Below are 22,607 nucleotides of genomic sequence, written 5' to 3'. Positions count from 1 at the left end.
CATAAAGAAGTCAGAATAACAACAAATGCTGGCGAGGATGTAGGAAAAGAGGAAGTCTCTGCACTGTTGGTGAGAGTGCAAAGTAGCTCAGCTACTATGGAGATCAGTGTGGAGAGTCCTTAGAAAACTGGGAATGGATCCGGCTATACCACTATGCTCCTTTTTTCTTTTTTTTTTAAATTGGGTGAATTGGCCGGGCGTGGCGGCGCACGCTTGTAATCCCCGTGCTTGGGAGGCGGAGACAGGAGGATTGCGCAGGTTCGAAGCCAGCCGTGCTGGCTTAAGAGACCCTGTTTCCAAATAAAAATATATAAGCTATAGGTCTGGGAGTGTAGCCTGGAGGTAGAAGGGCTTCCAGGAACCCCAGTACCACCTAAATAAATAAATAAATAAATAAATAAATAAATAGGGTGAATTGTAATTTTACATCGTATTGGAGCGTTTGTTAGAAAATACATGTGGACAACTCTCGTTGCCCTCCCCACCACGTCCCCCCTGCTTCACCCTCACCATGCAAGTCTCTGAGATTGGAATTGACACTTTTGTGTATGTTTGCAGCAGTATTTTTACTATTGCTTTCTTTATAACTGGTCCCCTCCTCCCTCCCTAATCTCCTCAATCATTCCTGGTGGAATCTCTGCTCATCTATCTGAGGTCTTCCTTGTTTCTGAACATCTTTCTAGCTTCCTCATATAAGAGGGAACATACATCTACTAGTTCTCTGGGGTCTGGTTAGTATTATCTATATTTGAGGTTCACGGGATCCCTAACATTCGACTATCCTTACTAGTGCCTGCCTCTCCTGGATACATATTAGACACACACAACCCCAAATCCTAGCCCAGACCCTACCAAATAAGAAACTGCCCTAAAACAGTCTCCAAGTTATATAAAGCATATGAAAGTTTGAGAAACAAGGCCCCAAGATACTCCTTATCAAAACATTGATGTTCATAACCTTGAAGTACAAACAGTTTAGGAGATAAAACTTATTTCCATTGTTTTTGTTACAGTTGAGTTGCTAGACCTTCGCAGATACTCTATGGGGCAACTTTTTTTTATTATTATTTGCTTTGAACGATGATTTCAAAACAAATTTGGGGCAAATATCTTTTAAACATGTCTTTGCAATTTCTTGATCGTTTTTAGTAAAAGTAAAATATATTTTTGGCCTGTATTTGTAAAATGATATCCTCTGAAATATTTAGTGACAGCTTTCTGGGTGAGGGCTAATGCCTATCGAGAAATGGTTACTGTTAATGTTATGCTCAACAGTGAAGGAACATTAGAACATTACCCAGCAAGCAATTCCTGTGGAGAGCCAGACAGTAAATATTTCAAGCCCTGAGGCCTCTGTTTCAACTACTTCACTCTGCTGTTATAGCATAAAATTTTGGGAAGCAGGCACGGTACAAAAATGAATGAATGAATGTGGCTGTGTGTGCCAATAAATATTGAAACTTGAGTTTCATATAGTTTTCACTGGTCATCAGATGTTATTCTTTTTTTGATTTCCCCACCACCACTTCAAACTGTGAAAATCATACATGAAAAATTAGGTACTGAGCCGGGCGTGGTGGTGCACGCTTGTAATCCCCGCGCTTGGGAGGCTGAGACAGGAGGATCGCACGGGTTCGAAGCCAGCCTCAGCTACTCAGCGAGGCTTCCAGCAACTTAGTGAGACCCTGTTTCCAAATAAAATATAAAAAAGGTCTGGGAGTATAGCCCGGAGGTAGAAAGCCTCTGGGTTCCACCCCCAGTACCACCAAAAAAAAAAAAAAAAAGAAAAGAAAAGAAAAATTAGGTACTGAGCCAGATTTAGCTCAAGACTCTAGTTTATGGACACCTGATTTTGAAAAAAAAAAAATATCATTAAAACTACAGGTCAAGGAATCTGGTTGGTAGGATTTGCATTCGGTGCCATAAGATCGGTGTGACTTTTGGCAAAACCCTCAAGCTCTCCTCGCCCTAGTATCCTGATTCGTGAAATAGTCACCATGATAGTGCCAACCTTACAGCGTTGTTAAGAGTCAGAAATAATCCCAGTTAAAGGTTCAGAGAGTTGCGCAATAGTTCTCCAATACTCAAGAGGAATTTTTTGGAATTGTTACTGTTACCTTTATTATCCTATTGGGTTAAGTAGTTTCTGTGAAAGTCACTGTTAGTCTAAAATTTAGAGGCAGACGAATGGGTTGTTCATTTTTTAAACTTTAATTGGTTAGCTATAATCGTACACAGTGAGTTTCAAAGTAACCCAGACACACAGCACTAGGTGCACCTTCCTCCACATCTCCCTACATTCCCCTTCTTGCCCCCCAGAACATGTTCATATTTTTGTTTTGTTTTATATATTTGCTTGTTTTTTGGTGGTGTGGAGATTGAACCCAGGGGCATTCTATCTCTGAGCTATACCTTCAGTTCTCTCTTTTCTTTTATATTTTGAAAGGGGGTATCTCACTATGTTGCTGAGGGCCTCACCGACTTGCCGAGTCTGGCCTTGAACCTGTGACCCTCCTTTCTTATCTTCTCAATTACTTTGGGTACATGCCTGAACCACCACACCTGGATTGTATTCAATTTTTTAAAACAGCAAATAATCATGAAAAATATTGCATAGAGATTTTTTCCTCATACTTTTGCAACTTTCCTGTAAAGACTAAAAGTATGTCAACATAAGAAACATAAAGAAAAAGACAAGGCATGATATATTTCTTTTTCAGTATTATGAAAATCACAACTTAGGAAAATAAATTGGAGCGAGGGATTATTTACACGATAGATTCGCTTCAGGGCTCCTTTAAATAGGGAAATCTCCCGGTACAATTAAAACATGGTTTGATTTATAAGAATTAAATATACATGCAACATTTCCTTGCAACATCTGTGCCTAAAAAGAAATATCCCTGCACTTCAAGCTCTGCCATAGCCCTTCGGAGAAGCACTGCTTTCAGGCAGTATAAACGCATTAGGTATTAACTGTGGAAATATCCTTACATGGATTAGCTCAATGCTAGGCTGATGTTCAAAAATGCATAACTGCAAAAGCATCCACAGCCCGCTGGGGCTTTGGATAAATTTGTCAATTAGAAACAGTAGGCTACCTTGGCAGGGAACTCATGGCAACCTCCCAATCTAACAGAAGTTTGAGGCTAGTATGTCCGTCCTTGGGGCTCCTCTTGTATAATGGCCCCCAATACAGGGTTCATTCAAAGGTAGGCATGTGTGTTCATTTGCTAGAGTTGCCATCACAGGGTACCACAGACTGGCAGGCTCGGTAGCAGAAAGTTACTTTTTTAAGATTTTAAAGGAGGCTGAAAGTCCAAAATCTAGATATTGGCAGGGTTGATTTCTTCTGACCTCCCCCTCCTTAGTGAATAGGTAGCTATCTTTCTTTGTGTCTTTATGTGGTTTTCCTTCTGTGTCCCAATCTCCTATTAGAAAGACAGCAGTGAAGCCAGGCGTGGTGGCGCACGCTTATAATCCCAGCATCAAGGAAGCTGAAACAGGAGGATTATGGTTCAGGGAGAGCCTCAGCTACTTTTTAACTCACTGAGACCCTGTTTCAAAATAAAGAATAAAAAATAGGTCTGGGGTTATAGCTTGCAGGTAGGATGCCCCTGGACTCCATCCTCAGTACCGTAAATAAAAAAGGAAGAAAAAGAGGAAGGAGAAGGAGGAGGAGGGAAAGCAGGAGGAGGAGGAAGAAAAAAGAAAGAAGGAGGAGGAGGAAGAGAAGGAGGAGGAGGAGGAGGAGGAGGAGGAGGAGGAGGAGGAGGAGGAGGAGGACACCAGTGGTGTTATGTTAGAGTTCACCCTCATGGCCTCAATACACTTTATTAAAGATCCTCTCTTGAAACAGTCCCATTCTGAGCTCCTGGGAGTTAGGATTCAACATACACGTTCTCAGAGCATATAATCCGGCCTGTGGTAGAGGATGGGATGTGTCTGTCTTCATCAGGATGGGGCGCCCAAAGCAGCCTCTCTGTATGATGCTGTTGGTGACTCCATCTACCTTCTTCAGCAGCCCACTCCAGAGTTCTACAGAGCAGCTAGTGCTAGAAGCAGGTGATGCTTCTTGTTCAAAGTGCAAACAAACAAAGGCCAGAGTCTATCCAGGTACCAGATGTTGAGGGCAGTGCACACAGAAACTCAACATTTGTGGCCTGGAATAGATGGGTTTAGTCATTTTGACTTTTTCCCTAATTGTGCAGAATGACTTGGGCCAGGGCTTCCCCAGGTGCACCTGTGGAGCAGAAGCCTCAGCTGGTTGGCTATTAGGAATGCAGCTTTCTTCTTATCATCAAGTTCCTTTTCTTTCCTGCTTTCACCCTAGCTCCCATGTAGGAGAGAACAAAATTCTAAAATAAAAAATGTCCAGAGTATAAAACCCTATTTTATACTTTGCTGAATCATATACATACAGAGATTATTTTACACATTACACACACACACACACACACACACACACACACACACACACTCACACCGCAGATTTCCAAACCTCTGAATCACATGCTCACATGCTCTGATGGTGGGGTATGGAAGATTCCTGTTTCCGTCAGAATTCTCATCGCTGTGATCTAAACACCTGGCTCTCCACACTTAGTGGGAAATTTCAGTCCATGTGGATAGTCCGTTTACACTGGCTGCCAAGCAGGGGCCAGAATTATGGGTCCTCAGGTCATGGTGCTGGGGAGCAGAGAGAGAAGGGGAAGGGAGCCAGGGGCATTTTTAGTCTCCAGGGCCACTCCTGCAGGCTCCACCTCTGAGCAGCGCTGCCTCTGGAGCCTGATGTCCCTGGGATGGTTGACTTTCAGACCCCAACAGTGCCACCCTTTAAGGGTCTCTGCAGGTGACTCTTCAACTCACATAATGGTTTGGAAGCCTTCTATTCAATGAAGGAAAATCATGGCCATTGCGATTTAGAGAACCTGCTCCTCTCCAGTATCTCTCATACACACTTGTCCCCAAAAGGGATCCTGTTAGAAGTAGAGTTTTCAGGTTTATTCCAAGACTCTCCAGGTTGGATACAACTGGTAGGCCCAGCATTTGATTTGTGAATATGATAAAGTAGAGACGTGGTTTAGGGACCTAGAGAGTTTACTTTCCATCTAAAACTTGCCTGACTGGCAAGGCTCTTGATAACACAAACCACAACAAAGACATACTTGCTTGAATCTTTTAGGAAAGACTAATACTATCTGTCCCCTCTCGTCTGGAACAAATGTTAAACAGGTGTGTGTGTGTGTGTGTGTGTGTGTGTGTGTGTGTGTGTGTGTGTATGTAATCAAAATATTTTTATCCAGCTGGACATGGTGGCAAATACTTGTAATCCCAGTACTTTGAGAAACTGAGACAAGAGGATCGCAGATTTGCAGCCAGGCTCAGCTACTTAATGAGACCCTATTTCAAAATAAAAAATAAAAATAGAGATGGAGGTGTGGCTTAGAAGTAGAATGTTCCTGGGTTCAATCCCCAGTACTGCAAAAAATAAATAATAAAAATTATCATTGACTGCTGCCACTGTTAAGCTTTTTTAGTTTTAGTTACTGTAGAAATTTTTAGTTTTAGTTTTAGTTTAGTATTTTAATTTTTAGTTTTAGTTACTGTAGAAATTCAGAATAAAATTCAAAATAAAATTCAGAAATTCATAATAAAAAATTATTACGACCCAGGTCATAATAATTGTATCTAATAAAACTTGTTTAGAAATAGTTTTTTAAGCTGGGCATGGTGGCACACACCTGTAATCTCAGTATTTGGGAAGCTGAGACAGGAGGGTCACAGGTTTAAGGCCAGTCTTAGCAACTTAGTGAGATCCTGTTTCAAAATAAAAAATAAAAGAGGGCTGAGGGTGTAGCTCAGAGGTAAAACATTTCTGAGTTCAATTTCCAGTAGCATAAGGAAAGAAAAAAGTAAAAGAAAAAGAAGAAGAGATGCTTTTTAGTTGTATGTATTTGAGTGAATAGCACACGCGATGATGTAGGCTAAGGTTTGGGTGGTTTTTAGAACCGTTACTTGTGCTTGTCTTTGTTACTGATCATATGGATACTATGATTAGTTATCATTTTTTTAAATTTTTTATTTCATTGGTTTAAAAGTAATTTTTAAAAATTAAAAAAACGAAAAAATATTTATTTAATTTGGGTGAGGAAAATACTGAGGATTAAGCAGAGGGGCATTTTACCTCTGCTCTGCACTCCCGGCCTTTATTCATTCATAATTGGTTATCTATTTCATTTTGAAACAGGATCTCACTAAATTACTGAGGCTGCCCTCAAACCTGCAATCCTCCTCTCTCAGCCTTCCAAGTACTGAGATTATAGGTGAGCACCACCACACATATCTCACTATTGTTTTCGTTTGTTTGATTGATTTTTGAAAAGCACATCTGGAGTTCAGCAGATGTGCCCCAGAGCCCACATAGTAGACACCAATCGGTGCCCTCAAGTGGACCCTCATCCTTGCAGCCCTCTCCTTTCCTAGCTGAGCCCCAGGGACAAGGGACCTCTGCCTGCTGGTGGTCCTGTACCATTGCTCAGCCATCAACCTGTGGGCTTTTCCTCCCAGCCCTCTCTCCAGCATCAGCTCCTTTACTGGACCGAATGCTATCAGGTTAGAAAGACCCCGGCAGAGAGCTCCAAGTTTGTGGTTTTATGTGACCTGATCGGCATGTGCCACACAGGGAGCCTGGCAGAAAAGGTGCCCCCGAAGCTCAAGGGACTAGATATTGTATAAAGTCTGATGGTGGGGGTCCTTGTTTTGTGCATCCCAATAGGGAAAAGCGGGCTTTTTCAAATGCCCCAGCCTCTCTTCATCTTGGGGGATCCACCATGTGAAGGGAATTGGCCATTTCTAGTAGCCAGGGGATGGAGGTTCCTTTGACGTGTTGTTTTTTAAATCTTTATGGAACTCAGACATTGTAGAGAAGGGCCACCGAGTCCCAGTTATGAAATCTTGGGCTGTGTTCATTTTATACTCACTGGGCAGGGAGAAGCAGCCTTTTTTCTCTTCCTTCCTCTCCTCTCTCCTAACCTCGGAAGAGAAGAAAGCAAGTGAGTATCTCAGATAAATGCTCCTGAATGCATTTTGATCTTAAAGCATCCTCATTTCCAGCTGTAAACAATAGACAGGTTTAAGATGAGTTGGTTGGGGGGAAAAAAAGCACTATTTTTAGCAAAGGAAATGAAGATCGAGTATTCCTTTAAAAAAGAGTATTATAATTCAGATATATTCATTAATCCCTCCAAGGGACAAGTATTTTCCTAGGTGCTGGGGATAAAGAGATGACTAAGATTTGGCTCAGCCCAAGGGGATTGTAGCACAAAGACCCATGTGTAAATAGAAAATCGTAATACCACCGCCTGACAGAGGATCTACCAAGGAGATTAAAAAAGAATATGATAAAAACATAAAAGAGGAAGTAATTAATTCACTCCTGGGGAGTAGAAAGAGAGGAGGTCACTTCTAAACTATGCAGAAAAGAGGTAGGCAGAGCCATTTTATTTTAAAGTTGAACCGTGATGAAATTACCAGTAATCAACTCTTCTCCCCACATACACACACAAAATGATTGGCTTCATCTGGTTTAAGCTAATTTAAGAGCAGGAATGGAACCAAGAGCCTCCCCCTCTCTCTCCCTTCAACTCTTATCAAATGATAGTAATTGCCTGGTTTGCTGTGTTGAGAACGATTCTGAGGATCCCGGGCCAGTAGAAAAGGATAATATCAGAACTGATTAGTGATGTCTGTTCTGACACGGGGATGGGTAGAAAATAGTATCATTTGAACTGGCTTCCATCCTTCAATTCTACGGAATTTAATAAATGAAGGCATGGAACTCTAAAAAGTATGAGATGTCACCATGGCCGTAGACATTGGTTTATGGTCACTGGAGGTTAGTGGTCACTGTTTGGGGGTTAGAAACAAGGAGAAGACTCAGTTCTAGGCATTGAAAGGCACGGTATGCAGTGTTGGAAAGGACCTTGAGTGGTCTTGCAAACACTGTGTGCTGCAACTTAGGTTTTGTTAACTATTTGACGGTCTTTTTAAGTGCTACGTCAGAACCCAGGGCTTCGTGTATGCCAGACAGGCACACCACCACGGAGCTACATCTCCAGCCCTTGACTTACTTTTTCAAACAGGTGTACATCTCCCACCCCTGAACACCCAAAACACATGAAATTATATCGTTCTTCTCTTCTGACTTGTTTTTTGTTGAATTGAAAGCTTTCTTTTCAGAAAAAGCAAAAAAGTACTAAGGGAACATATCATAAGTGCTCTGCAAATTAAGTGGGAGGCTTTTGTTTTGTGTTGTTTTGCAAAGACCAAAGTCATAATATAGATGTACAGTATAGATATATTTTTACTACTAAGAGAGCATTCAAAAAAGCTCCTCAGTCCAGTGTTTCTGGATCCACAGCATAAAAATTAGCAAAGCTTCTGTATGTACCACCAGCCTTGAGCTTTCAAGACACAGTCTGGTTGGGTCCCAGCAGAATTCTATAAATTGCACCAAGTATATTGAAAATGGATGTAAGGGTTTTAATTGTACAATTATGAAATATCATTCAGGATGTATTTTTGCTATTATCAGATGTTTTATTGGTTTTATTTTTGAGATTGAGACACTCCACGATACTTTAGATCTCTCTTTTCTTTTCCTTTTTGGTACGAGGGATTGAATCCAGGGGTGTTTTACCTTGAGCCCTATTTTATTTTTTTACTTTTAAGTAGGCTCTCATTAAGTTGCAGAGGGCCTCACTCAGTTGCTGAGGATGGCCTCATACCTGCGATTCTCCTGTCTCAAGCTCCCAAGTACTAAGATGACAGGTGTGTGCCTGGCTCAAGTGTTATTTTTAAAGTGGCCTTTATCCAGGTATGCACAGGAGACAACAACTCTGGAACTTTCTCAAACGCCTTGAAGATTCTGACTTGGAAGCTTTTTATACACCCTGGAGAGATGCTGATTTCTCTCTAAGCTCCATGGTAAGGAGCAGGACCTTGTGGACGCCCTCCACTGGGCCATACAAGAGTACTTACTGGTGAAAAGTTCTCGTTGTGGGCTGCAGAAGGCCCTGGTAGTTCGATCACCTCCCCTGGGTTGATTTTATTCTTCAATCCTCAACATCTGGGGCTTGGCCTGTTGGCTCTTTTATTTTTTATGCTTGGAAATTGAATCCAGGGATGCTCTGACACCCGCATCCCTTTTCATTCATTTATTTATTTACTTTTGTTTTTATTTTGAAACAGGATCTTGCTAAGGTCTTGAAGTTCTTGCTATATTGGCAAGGCTGGCCTTGAACCTGTGATCCTCCTGTCTCAGCCTCCCGAGCCCTGAGATTACAGGCCTGGGCCACTGGGCCTGGCTGGGTTGTGTGTTCTTAATCCTCATTTCTTGGCCAACTATCTTCAAAAACTGGAAATGATGCCTGCAGGGAAATTAGAGCAAGAAATTGCCTCTTAGGTTGTGATTAGCTGTTGGTAAATGGAGTAGAAAAAAGAATCATCAGTTTACCAAAGGTTGATCTTGACCAAGACTTATCCAGACTCCTAATATATTGAACACCAAGAGGTGGTCAGTTCATTTCACCCCTGTATCCAGGACTATTTGGGGTGAGAGGAGTGGCCAGGGCTCTTCTCCATCTGTAGGCTGGATGTATAAAGGTGAAAGGGACCAAGGGATGCTTCAACTTGTGAAAGGCCAGGAGTTGTCAGACTTGGTGATGAGAAAGGGCAAGGTGGATTTGGAACTCTGATACAGTGTTTGTTTCGCCTGGACATAGCATGCACAGTCTACACCGTCTAGAGCACAGGGATCAGAGGTGGGCGTGGATGCGGGCACACTTTTCCAGTGGCCTCTCACCCCCATATCTTTTAACTATGCTTTTGTTGATCTTAGGGAGGACACCACTGGGTTGTAGAACTCTTCTCTAAGGTGACCCCCCTATGGATGTGAGGAAGTCCCCTGTTCCTGGGGGTACACTTATAAGATGGGTCTCTTGTCATGAGCCTACTATCTAGTTTGGTGATAACAGGTGATACCAAAATACCTGGGGGCAGTTGACCTCACCAAGTCAGAGAAGTGAGCTGAAGCCCCAGGAAAGCACTTCCAGCCTCCGCCATGGGCTCAGAGCTCTGTAAAAACCGTTCTTCTTTTCAGTATCTTAGCGTTTGAACTCTAGCAGGAGAGTAAACTTGATAGCCCAAGAGCTTCCTGACTCTGGTCATCCTTGGCATGGATAGTTATTTAAGTCTTGGGATAGTAAGAAAGTACCTGAGCCTTCCCCATTCTTCCTCGTGGTAAAACTCCAGTTTGCAAAGAGGAGCCCAGAGCCCTGGGCTTTAAATCAGGTGGAGGCCAGCGTCCTGCCATCTATTTGTTGTGCGCACGGGCTGGTCAGGCAGCCCGGGTGAAAACCGGAAGTGCAGAAGTCTGAGCTCCTCCAGTCCAGGCTCCCTGGTAGGTCACAGGATGGCAGAGGTGGCATTCATGTCTGCCCTGCCTAACTTGTCTTTTCTCTGAAGAACTGAGTCTGAAAAACTGACATTCAGGGAAGGAGAAGAAAAAGTTTTCTCTAAACATATCAACGCATACACTTATCATTTATTGAGTGACTATTAACTGCCATCCCCTGCCACGGGCACACCTTTTTGGAGGTAGGTATATCGACCTCTGTGTTCTAGACAGGGATGCTGAGGCACAGGGAGGCAAGGTGACTTACCAAGATCACACAGAGCGAGGCTTACCTTGTCCCCCTGATATTTCTAAGTCTCCCTTTGGATACGCCATACCGTCTCTATCCCTTCTCTGCCAGTGGGTTGTAGGTCAGCCAGATCCCACGGGGAAAGCGATGGCATGTGCTTGGCGGGCTGCGGGTGGGTGGGTGTCCGCCAGATCCCTCTGGCGAAGGCAGGGGCTGCCTGGGGGTCTGTCCACCCTGCGCTCCGGAATGCGGCTGTTTTCGTTTCTCTGCCTTTCTCGCTTGCGATGCTGTGATCTCTCAGGTGTAGTGTGCCGGTTCCCAAACCAGATGCCATCTCTCTCTCTCTTTCGTAGGCACGGTGCTGCTGTGCCAGGCAAACCAGGAGGGATCTTCCATGTACAGTGCCCCCAGTTCACTTGTATACACTTCCGCAAGTAAGCCCCCTGTCCCGGCTCTCTTTTTTGTTTTGTGACATAAAACCAAGTCCAGTCATCTCCCCTGCCATGTAAGTTCCCCCCTCCCTCCGCTCTCCCTCCCTGTTGCTCTTGGCCAGAGGACCCGGATTCCCATTTGCATGTCTCTGTTCCCCCTGTTGCCTTAGCATCCCTCCCTCTGCTCATCCCCATCTGCATCCGAACCCACATCTCTCCCGTGGCCCCAGCCATTCTCTGTAAGATCTGCCAGGATGGGGTCTCACAGATGGGGCGTGGGCGTGGGGTTGGGGGAAGGTCATGGGAGGGCGGGAAGCTGCCTCTTAGCATAGCTTTTCAGATTCACATGAAATATGTAAATAAAGCATGCAAGCCAAATCACCCACGTTGCACCCTAGCCTGGCAAAAGAGGCTCATTGAGTATTGTTTGAGCTTAAAGGTCCCAGTATGGGACACATCCCGTCACTAGCCATTTGTTGGTTAAGGCTGGGCCGGTTGCTATGCAATTCCAAGAAGGAGAGAGCAAAGTAAGGATTCTTCCCATTTAACTGTGGGATGGAGGAGCAACCATATAAATTTGCTTTTTGAAAAGGAAAGTATATTTTAGCCAGGTGTGATAGCACACAGTTGTGATTCCAGTACTCAGGAGGCTGAGATAGTGGATCACAGGTGCGAGGCGAGCCTCGGCAATTTAGTGAGGCCCTCAGCAACTTAGCGAGACCCTCTTTCAAAACAAAATAGGACTGAAAGGATAGGTAGCTCAGAGTTCGAACCATACACACATGCAAAGTAAGTATATTTTATTATAAATATATGTAAATAACAGCTACCAGATGTTAGAAAAAGGAAACCAAAGATAAACTCTGAAGACGGACTTGGATGCGGACGAGCCAAAGATTCCTGTGCATGGACGGGCTCAAGGCTCTAGGGTAGAGCTTACCCCTACACACCTCCCCGGAGCAGGTGGAAAGACCGCAGCTCCATCCTGTTGACCCACAGGGACCGGAGACAGAGAGGATCTTCCCTGGCCCACTACAACACGGCATTTTGTTTCCCAAAGCATAGAGCCGACATGGAACAGAGCCATCACAGTGATTCCAAAGCATGATGGGGACAGCATCCCTGGGTCTCCTGCGGTCTTTAGGAGCTGGGTGGGCAGTGAAGAATCACCAACAGCAGTTGGGGCATTAATTAAATGCAAGGTGATTCTCTGTGCCCTGAGAAGCCAGAACCCTAACCCTCCTGGTGAGAAGTGGCTGCTTCTGAAGTAATGACTGTTGTCCCATTGGGGCCCCTGTGTGTGCACCATCTCTAGGACTGTCATACCACCCCACAGGTCCACACACTGAGTCTCACTCCTCCCCACACCCACACCAGGTTGGTATTAGAATGTTTGCTTTACAGCCCCTCCAGGAAGTGGAGGGCTCTGAGAAGTAGACCAATTTGCCCAAGGTCATACAGCCAGCAGGAGGTAGATTTATTTCTGAACCTGAGGGAGATTTTCCGCCTTTGCCATTCTTCTGGATTGCTATGACTCACTCCTGCCATCGTTCCTTGCTTTTCCATTTTTTTCTGTTATTTTCTGAAAGAAAATAATCAGAGCATTAGAGTTGAGCCCTGGACTTTTTTTATTTTTCTCTAACATTTTTGTTTTGTAGAATCATCTAGAATGAAATCTCTGACTGCATTGTGCAGAGCAATGCTGGTGGGACTCTCAGGCTCTGAGATCTTATTTAATGAACTTTATGTTCATTTTCCACGTGGGGTGATTGGTTACCTTACTGGACAATATGGCTTGGTATGATCATATGACATATTTATATCTCTGTTTTCTTACAGAAGTCAACAAAAAGTAATTCCAAAAAGAGTGCTAATTGGGATACAAAGAGTTATCCTAAATCCAATTGGGGAAAATGTGTCTTACATATTAAACTTGAAAGTATTTCATGAATTTTTCACAATAAAATGACTATATCAGAGAAAATCAACAAACTAAAGCTCGGGCCAAACCCAGCCCATGCTCTTTTTTCTAAGGCTTATGAGCTAAATGTTTTCTTAAAAATTCCCAAGTAAAATGAACAAAACAAAAAACAAGGGACATTGTAGAGACATAAGTTACCAGCAAAACACAAAATATTAACAAACGGGTTCTTTATAGAAAAACTGGACCAATTCTTGTTGGAAAGGGTCCATTTTATTATTAAAAACATAAAGTGGCAACACATACCATATATAAGTATACATTATTCTTCTAAATGCATTTTTCTTTTAAATAAATTTTCTTTTAATTGTACCTTTTTCTAAATTTACAAGAAAGAAATATATAATGGTTATAGAAGCTGCATAACAAGCATCCAGCATCCTTCATTCTTAAATGATCACATCTGTCATCTCACCCACAGATCTTTCATCTGATTATTTACACTTCCTCGCCACGTGCTCTTAATGAAATTATGTTAATGGACTCCCAGTATGCTAGTGTTTAATTATGTTATATTTTATTCTAGCCCCCCCATCATGAATTCACAGCAATCTTTTAAAAATATTATAATCAGTGCCCTTTTATACCGCAGCTTTTAAAAAATCATATTAAGACTTTAGAATATTTTACTCTGTCTAGTTAAAGAAAATTCCCATTCAAACTCTTGTTAGGACTGTGATATATTTATAAATTAAATTGGTAAGAGTTGAAAATATTGTGATATTGAATCATCCTATTGAGATGGGATAATGCCGTTCTATTTTTCTGCATTATTTTTTGTCCAGAGTAGGCATTCAACATTTTATTCTTATAGTTCTCATTCCTTTCATTAATATGATTTTTGTATAAAGAAAAGTCAATGGTTTTTAATTATTAATTATGTATGTATCCACCTCCTCGGGGAGAAATCTCTTGTGAATGACAGTTCAGAAATTCTGTTTCATTTTCCTACCTACAATTATATTATCTAAAAACAAAGCAGACAGAACCAATCACCATTCTCTCTCATTTAAAATATTTAATATAATAAGACTCTTCAGTGGTCGATCCCTCGGGCAGTGATAGTCATATTGCAAGCTTTCTTAATGTTTTATAGTGGTGGTCACCTCTGGGACCTGTCCTCCATGTGGATAGCAGAGGGGCTCCAGCATTTTTCCCGGAAACTGGGCAATAGTGCTGCTTGTTCCAGTTACTCACCATCCCTGGATCATGCTCCAGGACCTCCTTTCTCTTGTGTGGCATTTTGATTTGAAAGCTGTTTGCAGTTAGCTGACACCATTGCACGGGGCAGCTGGCATTCCTCTTCCAGATTCAGATACACATTCTAGTCCAAGCCACATCCCATTTCCCTAAGCAATCCAGCCAACATGTAAAAGATCTTGTTTGTGCATGCATACACACACACACACACACACACACACACACACACACACACTGGGGACACACACATGGTTACTCTCTTTATGGATTTCACACTGAGATGAGTGTCCCATATCTTGGAGCCATATCCTAGAGATCTGGAAGATGCAGGCTGTTTGCTTCAGGATCCCCTCCATCTTCCCCAAAACACAAGCCCCTCTCCCCACTTTTCATCAGTCTTTTTAGGATGTGTTTAGGATGATTTTAGGATACTGTTTAACTTGAAAATGTGTGTGTGTGTGTGTGTGTGTGTGTGTTACCTGATAGTTGTGCTCCTGAAAAAACGGTAGGTACAATTATACTTTTATAAATAGGACCCTGTCTGTCTATTGACTTCCAAGATTTCCTGTGAGTTTTTTCTTTTGGGTTCCCCCACCTCCCCAAAATATTTAACTGTTCTTGGAATCTTTTAAAAGTAAATTATCCCTCTTCCCAGCCAAATGGTAATCACTTATAAATAACACCCTTAACTGCAGTGGGGGAGAATGGATTTTAATAGAACCCTGCCAAATTAGTCTGTAATGAAAATGACCCCTCCTGAAGATGCCTGCTCTGTAAGCTGCAGTTTTATATAATGCCCTCCTCCCTCTTGAGTGAATCTTTCTAATATGTCCCAAGTCACATGAAAGTAAGAAGAGAACAGTTTTCACTCCTGACTTTATGGCCATGTCAATCTAATCCCACGGCTTCTCTGATCAACCTCAGTTGATCCGCATTTGCTCCCAGCCCTCCAAACTATGCTGGTTTGAAACCCTATTTTAAGTTGTGTCAGGAAGCATCCTTTCATGTCTGAATAACCCATGCTTATCAACCACGCAAACTAGACCTACTTCCCGTCCAACTTAAGTTGCAGCAAAAACAGCAGAGAATCAGGCAAGACTGCTTGGTACCAAACGCAGAGCATTTGCTTTTGATATTGTTGAATGGGCTTCGAGCAGCAAATAATAGGATCCCTTACCAGAGAGGGCCAGTGGAAGTGGCAGGGCTGGGTGCTTGCTCACTCCCTGCCAGAGCCCAAGGGCATTGATGGCAGCTCTTTCCCAGGGCAAAGACACTGGAAGGTCTCCAGCCCAGGGTGCATGTCTCACAGCAAGACTCACTGTGGATACCATACAGAGATACAGAGGATGGCTCAGATACCCCTGTGCAAACTAGACTCAGACATACGTCTTCACTAGTCAAACTATCAAGAGGTGAATCATGACACTAACAGAAAGTCTAGCAGAGGAAAGGGGCTACTGTTTTTGTTTTTGTTTATTTTTTGCATAGGATGGAGATGCTTCCAGAAGCAGGTAAATATTACCAGCTTCACTTTGCTTTCTGGTCATGTTATGAATAGACTTCAGATCAGAAACATAATACGTGCTCAAGGTAGTGAAGGTTTTGGAACGATGGGGAATCATAGCCCCACGTTGCTTGCTGATGCATACCCCACAAGTAACCTGTGTGAATGCTCAGTGTCTTTTCACCTTTTATTCATGGTAACTCAAAGAAAGACATACATCCTTATAACCAGGGAGCAGGGTGTTAGTACTTTGATGTATGTGCACATTACAATAGCGTCTACTTTCACTTAACAATATTCTTGGTATATTTACACAGCACACATTTTACTCATGCTTAGCTTTGATTAATACACGTGACCATCTCCCATGAAGGACTTATGGTGTGTTCGTGTTTCATCAATTGGATGGTCCATCCTTCTCTACCCAGTTACCCACGCTACTACTTTTCCCATCCCCCTATAAGTATGAGGGCTGCACCCATACACACCAGCACTTATCATTTCACAACTACGTCCCCAGCCATGTGATCGTTGGTTCCATCCAACACGCTCCCCCGAAATGCCATGTCTTTGATCGTAATTTTGCAGACTTGGATGGGGGAAAAGAAACCTCTTCATTGTCTTAGTTATAAATATCCTAGTTATGAATATCATCTTTCACCTGTCTGTCCTTTGGACTTTCCCTTCTCTGAATTTCCAATATGCTTCTTTCCATTTCTCTTTTGAAATTTTCTGATTATATTCATGAAGGGATACAACCTGTGAAGGCTAAAGATCTTGTTACCATCTTTTTTCATTTTTTTTCCCAGCAGTTCATCTGACTTTTCTTATATCCAGCTATTTTTTTTTATTGTAGAGGCAAATTTAGCTATCTTGTGTTCTGAGTTTTAGACCTCATTTTAGATCGTAAAAACCCTGTCAGGAGCAAGTTTTGATTAGTACGCTGTTAGTCTGCCTGAGCTGCAATAACAAAATACCATAGATGAGGTGACCTCAACAATACATATTTATTTCCCCTCTGTTCTGGAACCTAGAAGTCCAAGATGAGGGTGCCAGCATGATCAAGAGAACCTGGTGAAGGTTCTTCTCCTATAGGTGGACTTCCTCTCTGTGTGTGCCAGAGAGAAAGGGAGAAAGAAAGGGAGAGGGAAAGAGAGAACAGGTGCTGTGTAGTGTCTCTTTCCACACTAGACACTCCCATCCTGGGATCTTTGCCCTGATGTCCTCTATAAACCTTAAAGTATCTCCAAGCTCCCCTGTCCATACACCATCACATTGAAGATTAGGACTCCAGAATTTGAATTTGATGTGGTATGCACTTCAGTCCACAGTGAGGACCATCATTGTATAGGAGTACCCACTTTATTTGTCCAGAGCTAAAAATGCATGCTCCAGCAGAGATTTCTGTGGTGTTTTTTTTTACTTTATTTTTTAAATTTATTTTTATTGGTGCATTGTAATCATACATCACATTGGAATATAAGACTTGAGAGGATATACAAGCACACATCATCCAATCAGCCCTCATCCAGTCCCCATCCCATTCCCTCCCCCTCCCTCGATCCCATGCTTGTTTGGTGATTAACTTTGATACATATGTTTATGTACCTCCTGCTTTTAAAAGAGGCTCCATCCACCCCTATTCCATACCCTCTGATTGGTCACCTTAATTGCTTCACTATAGGGCCCTTTCTATAGCTCGACCACTTCTTGTTGCCCCTTTCCTCCTAGTTATTTTTAACAGCTTATCAATACACACAGGCTATTTTCACAGTGACACAGAGGACACACTTGAATGTTAGCCCTGTGTGGGGACATATCCAGAGTTGCAGGATGATAAATGTCAATTTCCTCTGAAAAATTCACCCTTCCCAACCCCATTCCAATAAAAGAGGATAAAAATAATAAAAGAAATCCTGAGATATCATAGGTAAATGGGCGGGAACCTAATTGATAATCAAATTGCAAAATCCTGTTCTCATTTATTGACTTCTGTGAATCTCAAGAGTAATTGGTAGTGGCATAGTTTTAATTGATATATTGATTGCAGGTTTTATGGCAGTAATTGTGTAGAATTCATAAAACAATTATTTAAGTGGCAGAAACAGACATAAATCAAGCCTGCCCTCTTCTCCTTTTAGGTAATTGGTAGAACTACCATTGGTTTCTGTAATTAAAGTAAGGACCTAAATTAATTCACAGTTCACCCTTCTGCCCAGTACAGGAAATGTCAGTAGACTGAGTGCAGTTAATAGAAGCTGCACACACAGGTCACTGTGTCACTGAAACATGGCTGTAAAGAACTTTGTCCTCTTTCTCTTCTGATCGCTGGCAACTCACAGCTTCCTGCTGCCTCAAAGATGGCTTTTCCTAACTTTGTACAGAGGGGTTGCTTACAATGAAAATAAATACTGCTTGTCCTGAGATAAACAAGTGACAGATGAGAGGCACCAAAAAAATTGAGTAATCCAGGTAATAATGTTTTGATGTGGGTGAAGTGATGGCATGCCCTTACCATACCCTGGATCCTTGATCCTCTGCCCAAGCTGTCTCAGTGTCCTTCCCAACCCTTCCAACCATCTTAGCTCCATGTGTGTGTATGGGGGATTGAACTCAGGGGTATTCTATCTCCAAGATATATTCCCAATCCTCTTTTATTTATTTATTTATTTGTTTGTTTGTTTGTTTGTTTGTTTGTTTTTTAAGTAGATCCACTAAGTTGTTGACAGTCTCACAAAATGGCTGTGGCTGGCCTGGAACCTGCAATCCTCCTGTCTCAGCCTCTCAAGTACTGGGATTATAGGTGTGTTCCATCATGCCTGCTCCATGCTAGCTCTAAAGGATCCTTAGGACTGGACCATCACAAGCAGAGAACCAGACCCTCTTCTTAAGGCTCAGTGTTATGATGGCAGCAAACCTAAGTCCCCTTCATCATCTTCTCTGAAATCATTCCTTTCATCTTTGACTCATTCCATCAGTCCTTTGTTCCTGTGAAAACTATCATCTAAGAGAGTGGCAATGTAACTAGAGGAAAGAAGATTTATTTTCTTATGGTTTGGGGTTGAATCCATGTGAGGCCAGGGACCAAGGGTCTCAAAATAATGGCGGCGGGAAGCAGAGACAGGGAGAGCACATGGGCTACGCTCCTCACATCACGGAAGCCCGGACCAAGAGACAGATTGGGGAGGAGGAGCCCTATGTAATCCTTAAGGCCGCACCTCCATGGACCTACCTTCTTCAGCCACACGCTAGTGGCCTAGGCTACCACCCAGATAAATCCATTACAATGGGATTCAGCCACTGCTGGGATGACAACCTTTGTGACTCAATTATATCAACTCCAAACACTATAAGCTCTTCAGGGGGCTGTTCTGTGTCTACCTATAACATCCTTTGACTGAGCAAGGCTGGGAAATGCATTCCATCAGTCAATCTTCATCGGGTTCTATCAAGTGTCATTCTGCCTACCGTGAATGTGCCATGTGCAAGGTTGCCCCAACCTGATCTCCATTCTACCTACAGTCTTCTAAGAGGACTTGTGATAGGCAGATAACAATGCTGAGGTATCTGAATTACAAAAAGCATCACTCCTAAGAGTTGTTGAGAGGGAAAAGGTAGCAGGAGGCTCAGCCACTGTGCATGCCGGCACCTGGGTATCATCTCTGGGAAGGCATATTAAGTCCCCTTGCTTTTACCAGTGTTTGGCACTCTTTTTTTTTTTTTTTTTTTTTTTTTTTTTTTGTGTGTGTGTGTGTGTATGTGTGTGGTACTGGAGATGTGCCCCAGGGGGATTCTACCTCCAAGCTACACCTCCAGCCCTGTTTTTTATTCTTTATTCTGAGACAGGGTCTCACTGAGTTTCAAAGGGCCTAAGTAGCTGAGGAACTGGGATCCTCCTGCTCAGCCTTCCTAATACTGGGATTACAAGTGTGCGCCCCCACACCCGGCTCTGTTTGGCACTCTTGACAGCCATACTTGGCTATTAAGATGCCCTTTGTTTTCCTAACCCATGGATGAAGAGATTTTGAAACAACCCCTCTGTGTAGTACATTCTGTCCGATGCCACAAGCACCCACATGCCTGATATAATGAACAGAAGCTGCCCACAGCCGGACACAGTTGTCCAGGTACCACCCACTGTAGGTCGACTCCAAGAGCCATTCTCTTTCCATCACTGAAGTATCATTTATTGATGTCTCCTTATCTTTCAAACTTTCCCCTGGTCTTGATCTATTCTGACTTGTACTGGTGATTTTTTTTCTTTTTCTTATTTTTTCTTTCTTTTTTCTTTTTCTTTTTGTTCTCGGTTTTTTTGTTTTTTTTTTTTTTTTTTTTTTGTGTGTGTGTGTGTGTGTGTTGTCTTGATCTATTCTGACTTGTACTGGTGATTTTTTTTCTTTTTCTTACTTTTTCTTTCTTTTTTCTTTTTCTTTTTGTTGTTGTTGTTGTGTGTGTGTGTGTGTGTGTGTGTGTGTGTGTGTGTGTGTGTGTGTTACTGGAGATAGAATACAGGGGCATTCTACCTCTGAGCTACATCCCCAGTCCTCCTTATATTTTATTTTAAACAGGGTCCTACTAAGTTGCCGAGAGTCGTTCTAGGTTGCTGAGGCTGATCTTGAACCTGCAGTCCTCCCATCTCAGCCTCCCATGTCCTCGGATTACAGATGTGGGCCACCACCCGCAGCTATGCCAGTGAATTTTAAGAGAGCTTTAAATAGCCGCTGGGCTAAATCAGTTTATTCTACCTGGAGGCCAGTCTTCAGACTAAACTCATTTAGTGTTTTTTTGTCCTTCCCACTCCTTCCTCAACTCATTCATGCACATCTGATTCCTTCAGCGGAGACATAATCATAGACACTTTATTGTTGCTTTGGTTTTTTTCAGGGAATTCAGAGAATAGTAACAACACTAGCTCCAAACCCCCGGTTCTTTAGGGAAGGCTCTGCGGCAGAGCCACTTTTCCAGCGCCTGCAATCTCGCCCTCTCTGTGCTTTGGTGATTAATCTCAATGTGGAACGGTGGCTTGTTTTGTTCAGATAGGGGTCTCTTGCTTTTGCAGAAAGCTGCCAGTTGCAAAACGAAACAAAACTACTATCCCGTGGTATGCCCCCAAACATCTTATTTGTCTTGATATTTCTTTCACAGAAATACATATGACAGATAAGGAGTCACTGGAGGATGCCTTCGCTTTGTATCAGACAGATATTAAAACAATAAACTATGTTACCCTGGGATTCCTGTGCACGCACAGCCTGAGAACGAGGCCGGGATGAGATGCGTCCGTAAGGCTGCGAGCCTGTTGTTCTGGGGAATTCCCTGGAAACACAGAACCCTGTGATAGCATTGACAGAAATCGGGTCTTTTTTTTTTATTTATTTTTTACATTTTCTTAAGAGGATCAGCTGGCTGATTCCGTGGCCACATATAATGCCGTAACAATGCCTACCCTTCCTCAGCCCTCATAGTGGCCTAAGAGAAATCCTTGAATTACTGGAGGAGCTTATTTTGAGAGTTTGTTTCTATAAGCCTTCATCTATCTTTCATTTGCTCCCCCCACCCAAAAAAAAAAAAAAAGAAAACTATTGTGTATTTAAAATGGAGAAGAAGGAGCCAGGCGTGGTGGCGCACACTTGTAATCCCAGCATTCCAGAGGCTGAGACAGGAGGATCCCGGTTCACAGACAGCCTCAGCTACTTAGTGAGGCCCTCTGCAACTCAGTGAGACTCTGTTTCAAAATAAAGAATTTTAAAAATAGGGCTGGGGGTGTAGATCAGAGGTAGAATGCCCCTGGGTTCCATCCTCAGTACCACAAAAATAAAATGATAAAATAATAAAATGGAGAAGAAAAATAATAATAATAATCTACATTCAGAGTGTTGCTGGTGAAAGGCACAGGGGTCAAAGAAGAGATCCTATTTGGTTCTTGGAGTAGAAGGAGGGTGGCTTGATGGGAGAGCGCAGGTGTTTGTTCCCCAGGGATGGGGATGCACTTTGTAAATTGAGCCAAGCCTCTGGGGTCTGCAGAATTGGCAAAGAGCAGCTAAAGAAAGGAGAAAGTCTCTGATGGTGTTTCAATCAATCAAGTGCAGAGGAGGGTTTCCAGGGTTTCTTGTGTAGAGATGTGTCCAACTGGAACGCTGGTCTCTTCTTGAATTTTTTTCTCTTCCAAACCACATATATATATTTTTAATGGGTACATTGTGGTCATACATCTTAATAGAATACAAGATGGTAGAGGTACACATGCACATAGCACTCATTTAGCCCTTCCTCAGTTCCCATTGGGTTCCTGCTCCCTCCCTCCTTCTCCTGTTTGGCTCAGTGATTGACTTGGATATGTTTGTAAATGCACATTATGACATTAGGGCGTTTTCCTCTTCCCTTCCCCACCATCCCCAGCTAGGCCCCCTTATTCGCTCATCTATGGTTTCTCCTTCTTCATCTAGAATTCCTCCTATGACCCTTTTTCTCCTTTTCCCACTCAAAGCAAGGATGCTTTCGAGGGAGCTCAGCTACTCCCTCTGCCCCCATAGAAGAAGGAAAAATAGCTTGGAATAGTTTATTTAATCCCAGCAATTTAAACACTTGTTCCACCACAAAACTCCAGGGGACCACTTTCTTAAATCATGTTTTCATTTCTATAAAAGATCCATCTAAGCCAGGCATGGTTGTGGTGCATGACTGTCATCCTAATACTTTGGAGGCTGAGACAGGAAGATGGTAGATTTGGGGCCAGCCTTCAGAACTTAGTCCCATAGCAACTTAGTGAGACCCTATTTCAAAAT

The 22,607-nt window shown here is 42.7% G+C and overlaps 1 protein-coding gene across 20 annotated transcripts in view; it reads left to right on the top strand.

The window, feature by feature from the left end:
* The window catches only part of RBFOX1 (RNA binding fox-1 homolog 1), a gene marked incomplete at both ends in the record, with an annotated part of 617,808 nt that overhangs the window by 531,043 nt on the left and 64,158 nt on the right, over window positions 1-22,607 (top strand). For 14 of the 20 annotated variants that reach the window (XM_080704724.1, XM_080704722.1, XM_080704733.1 and 11 more), the window contains one exon: window positions 11,060-11,140. The exons of the other annotated variants lie outside the window; for them this stretch is intronic. In XM_080704724.1, coding sequence (XP_080560850.1) covers window positions 11,060-11,140 — 81 coding nt within the window. The remainder of the gene's footprint in view (window positions 1-11,059; window positions 11,141-22,607) is intronic. 20 annotated transcript variants of the gene reach the window in all.

Source organism: Muscardinus avellanarius, assembly GCF_963383645.1.
Source record: "Muscardinus avellanarius genome assembly, chromosome: 10".
Lineage (NCBI taxonomy): Eukaryota > Metazoa > Chordata > Mammalia > Rodentia > Gliridae > Muscardinus > Muscardinus avellanarius.
This window is presented reverse-complemented; position numbering and strand designations above follow the sequence as displayed.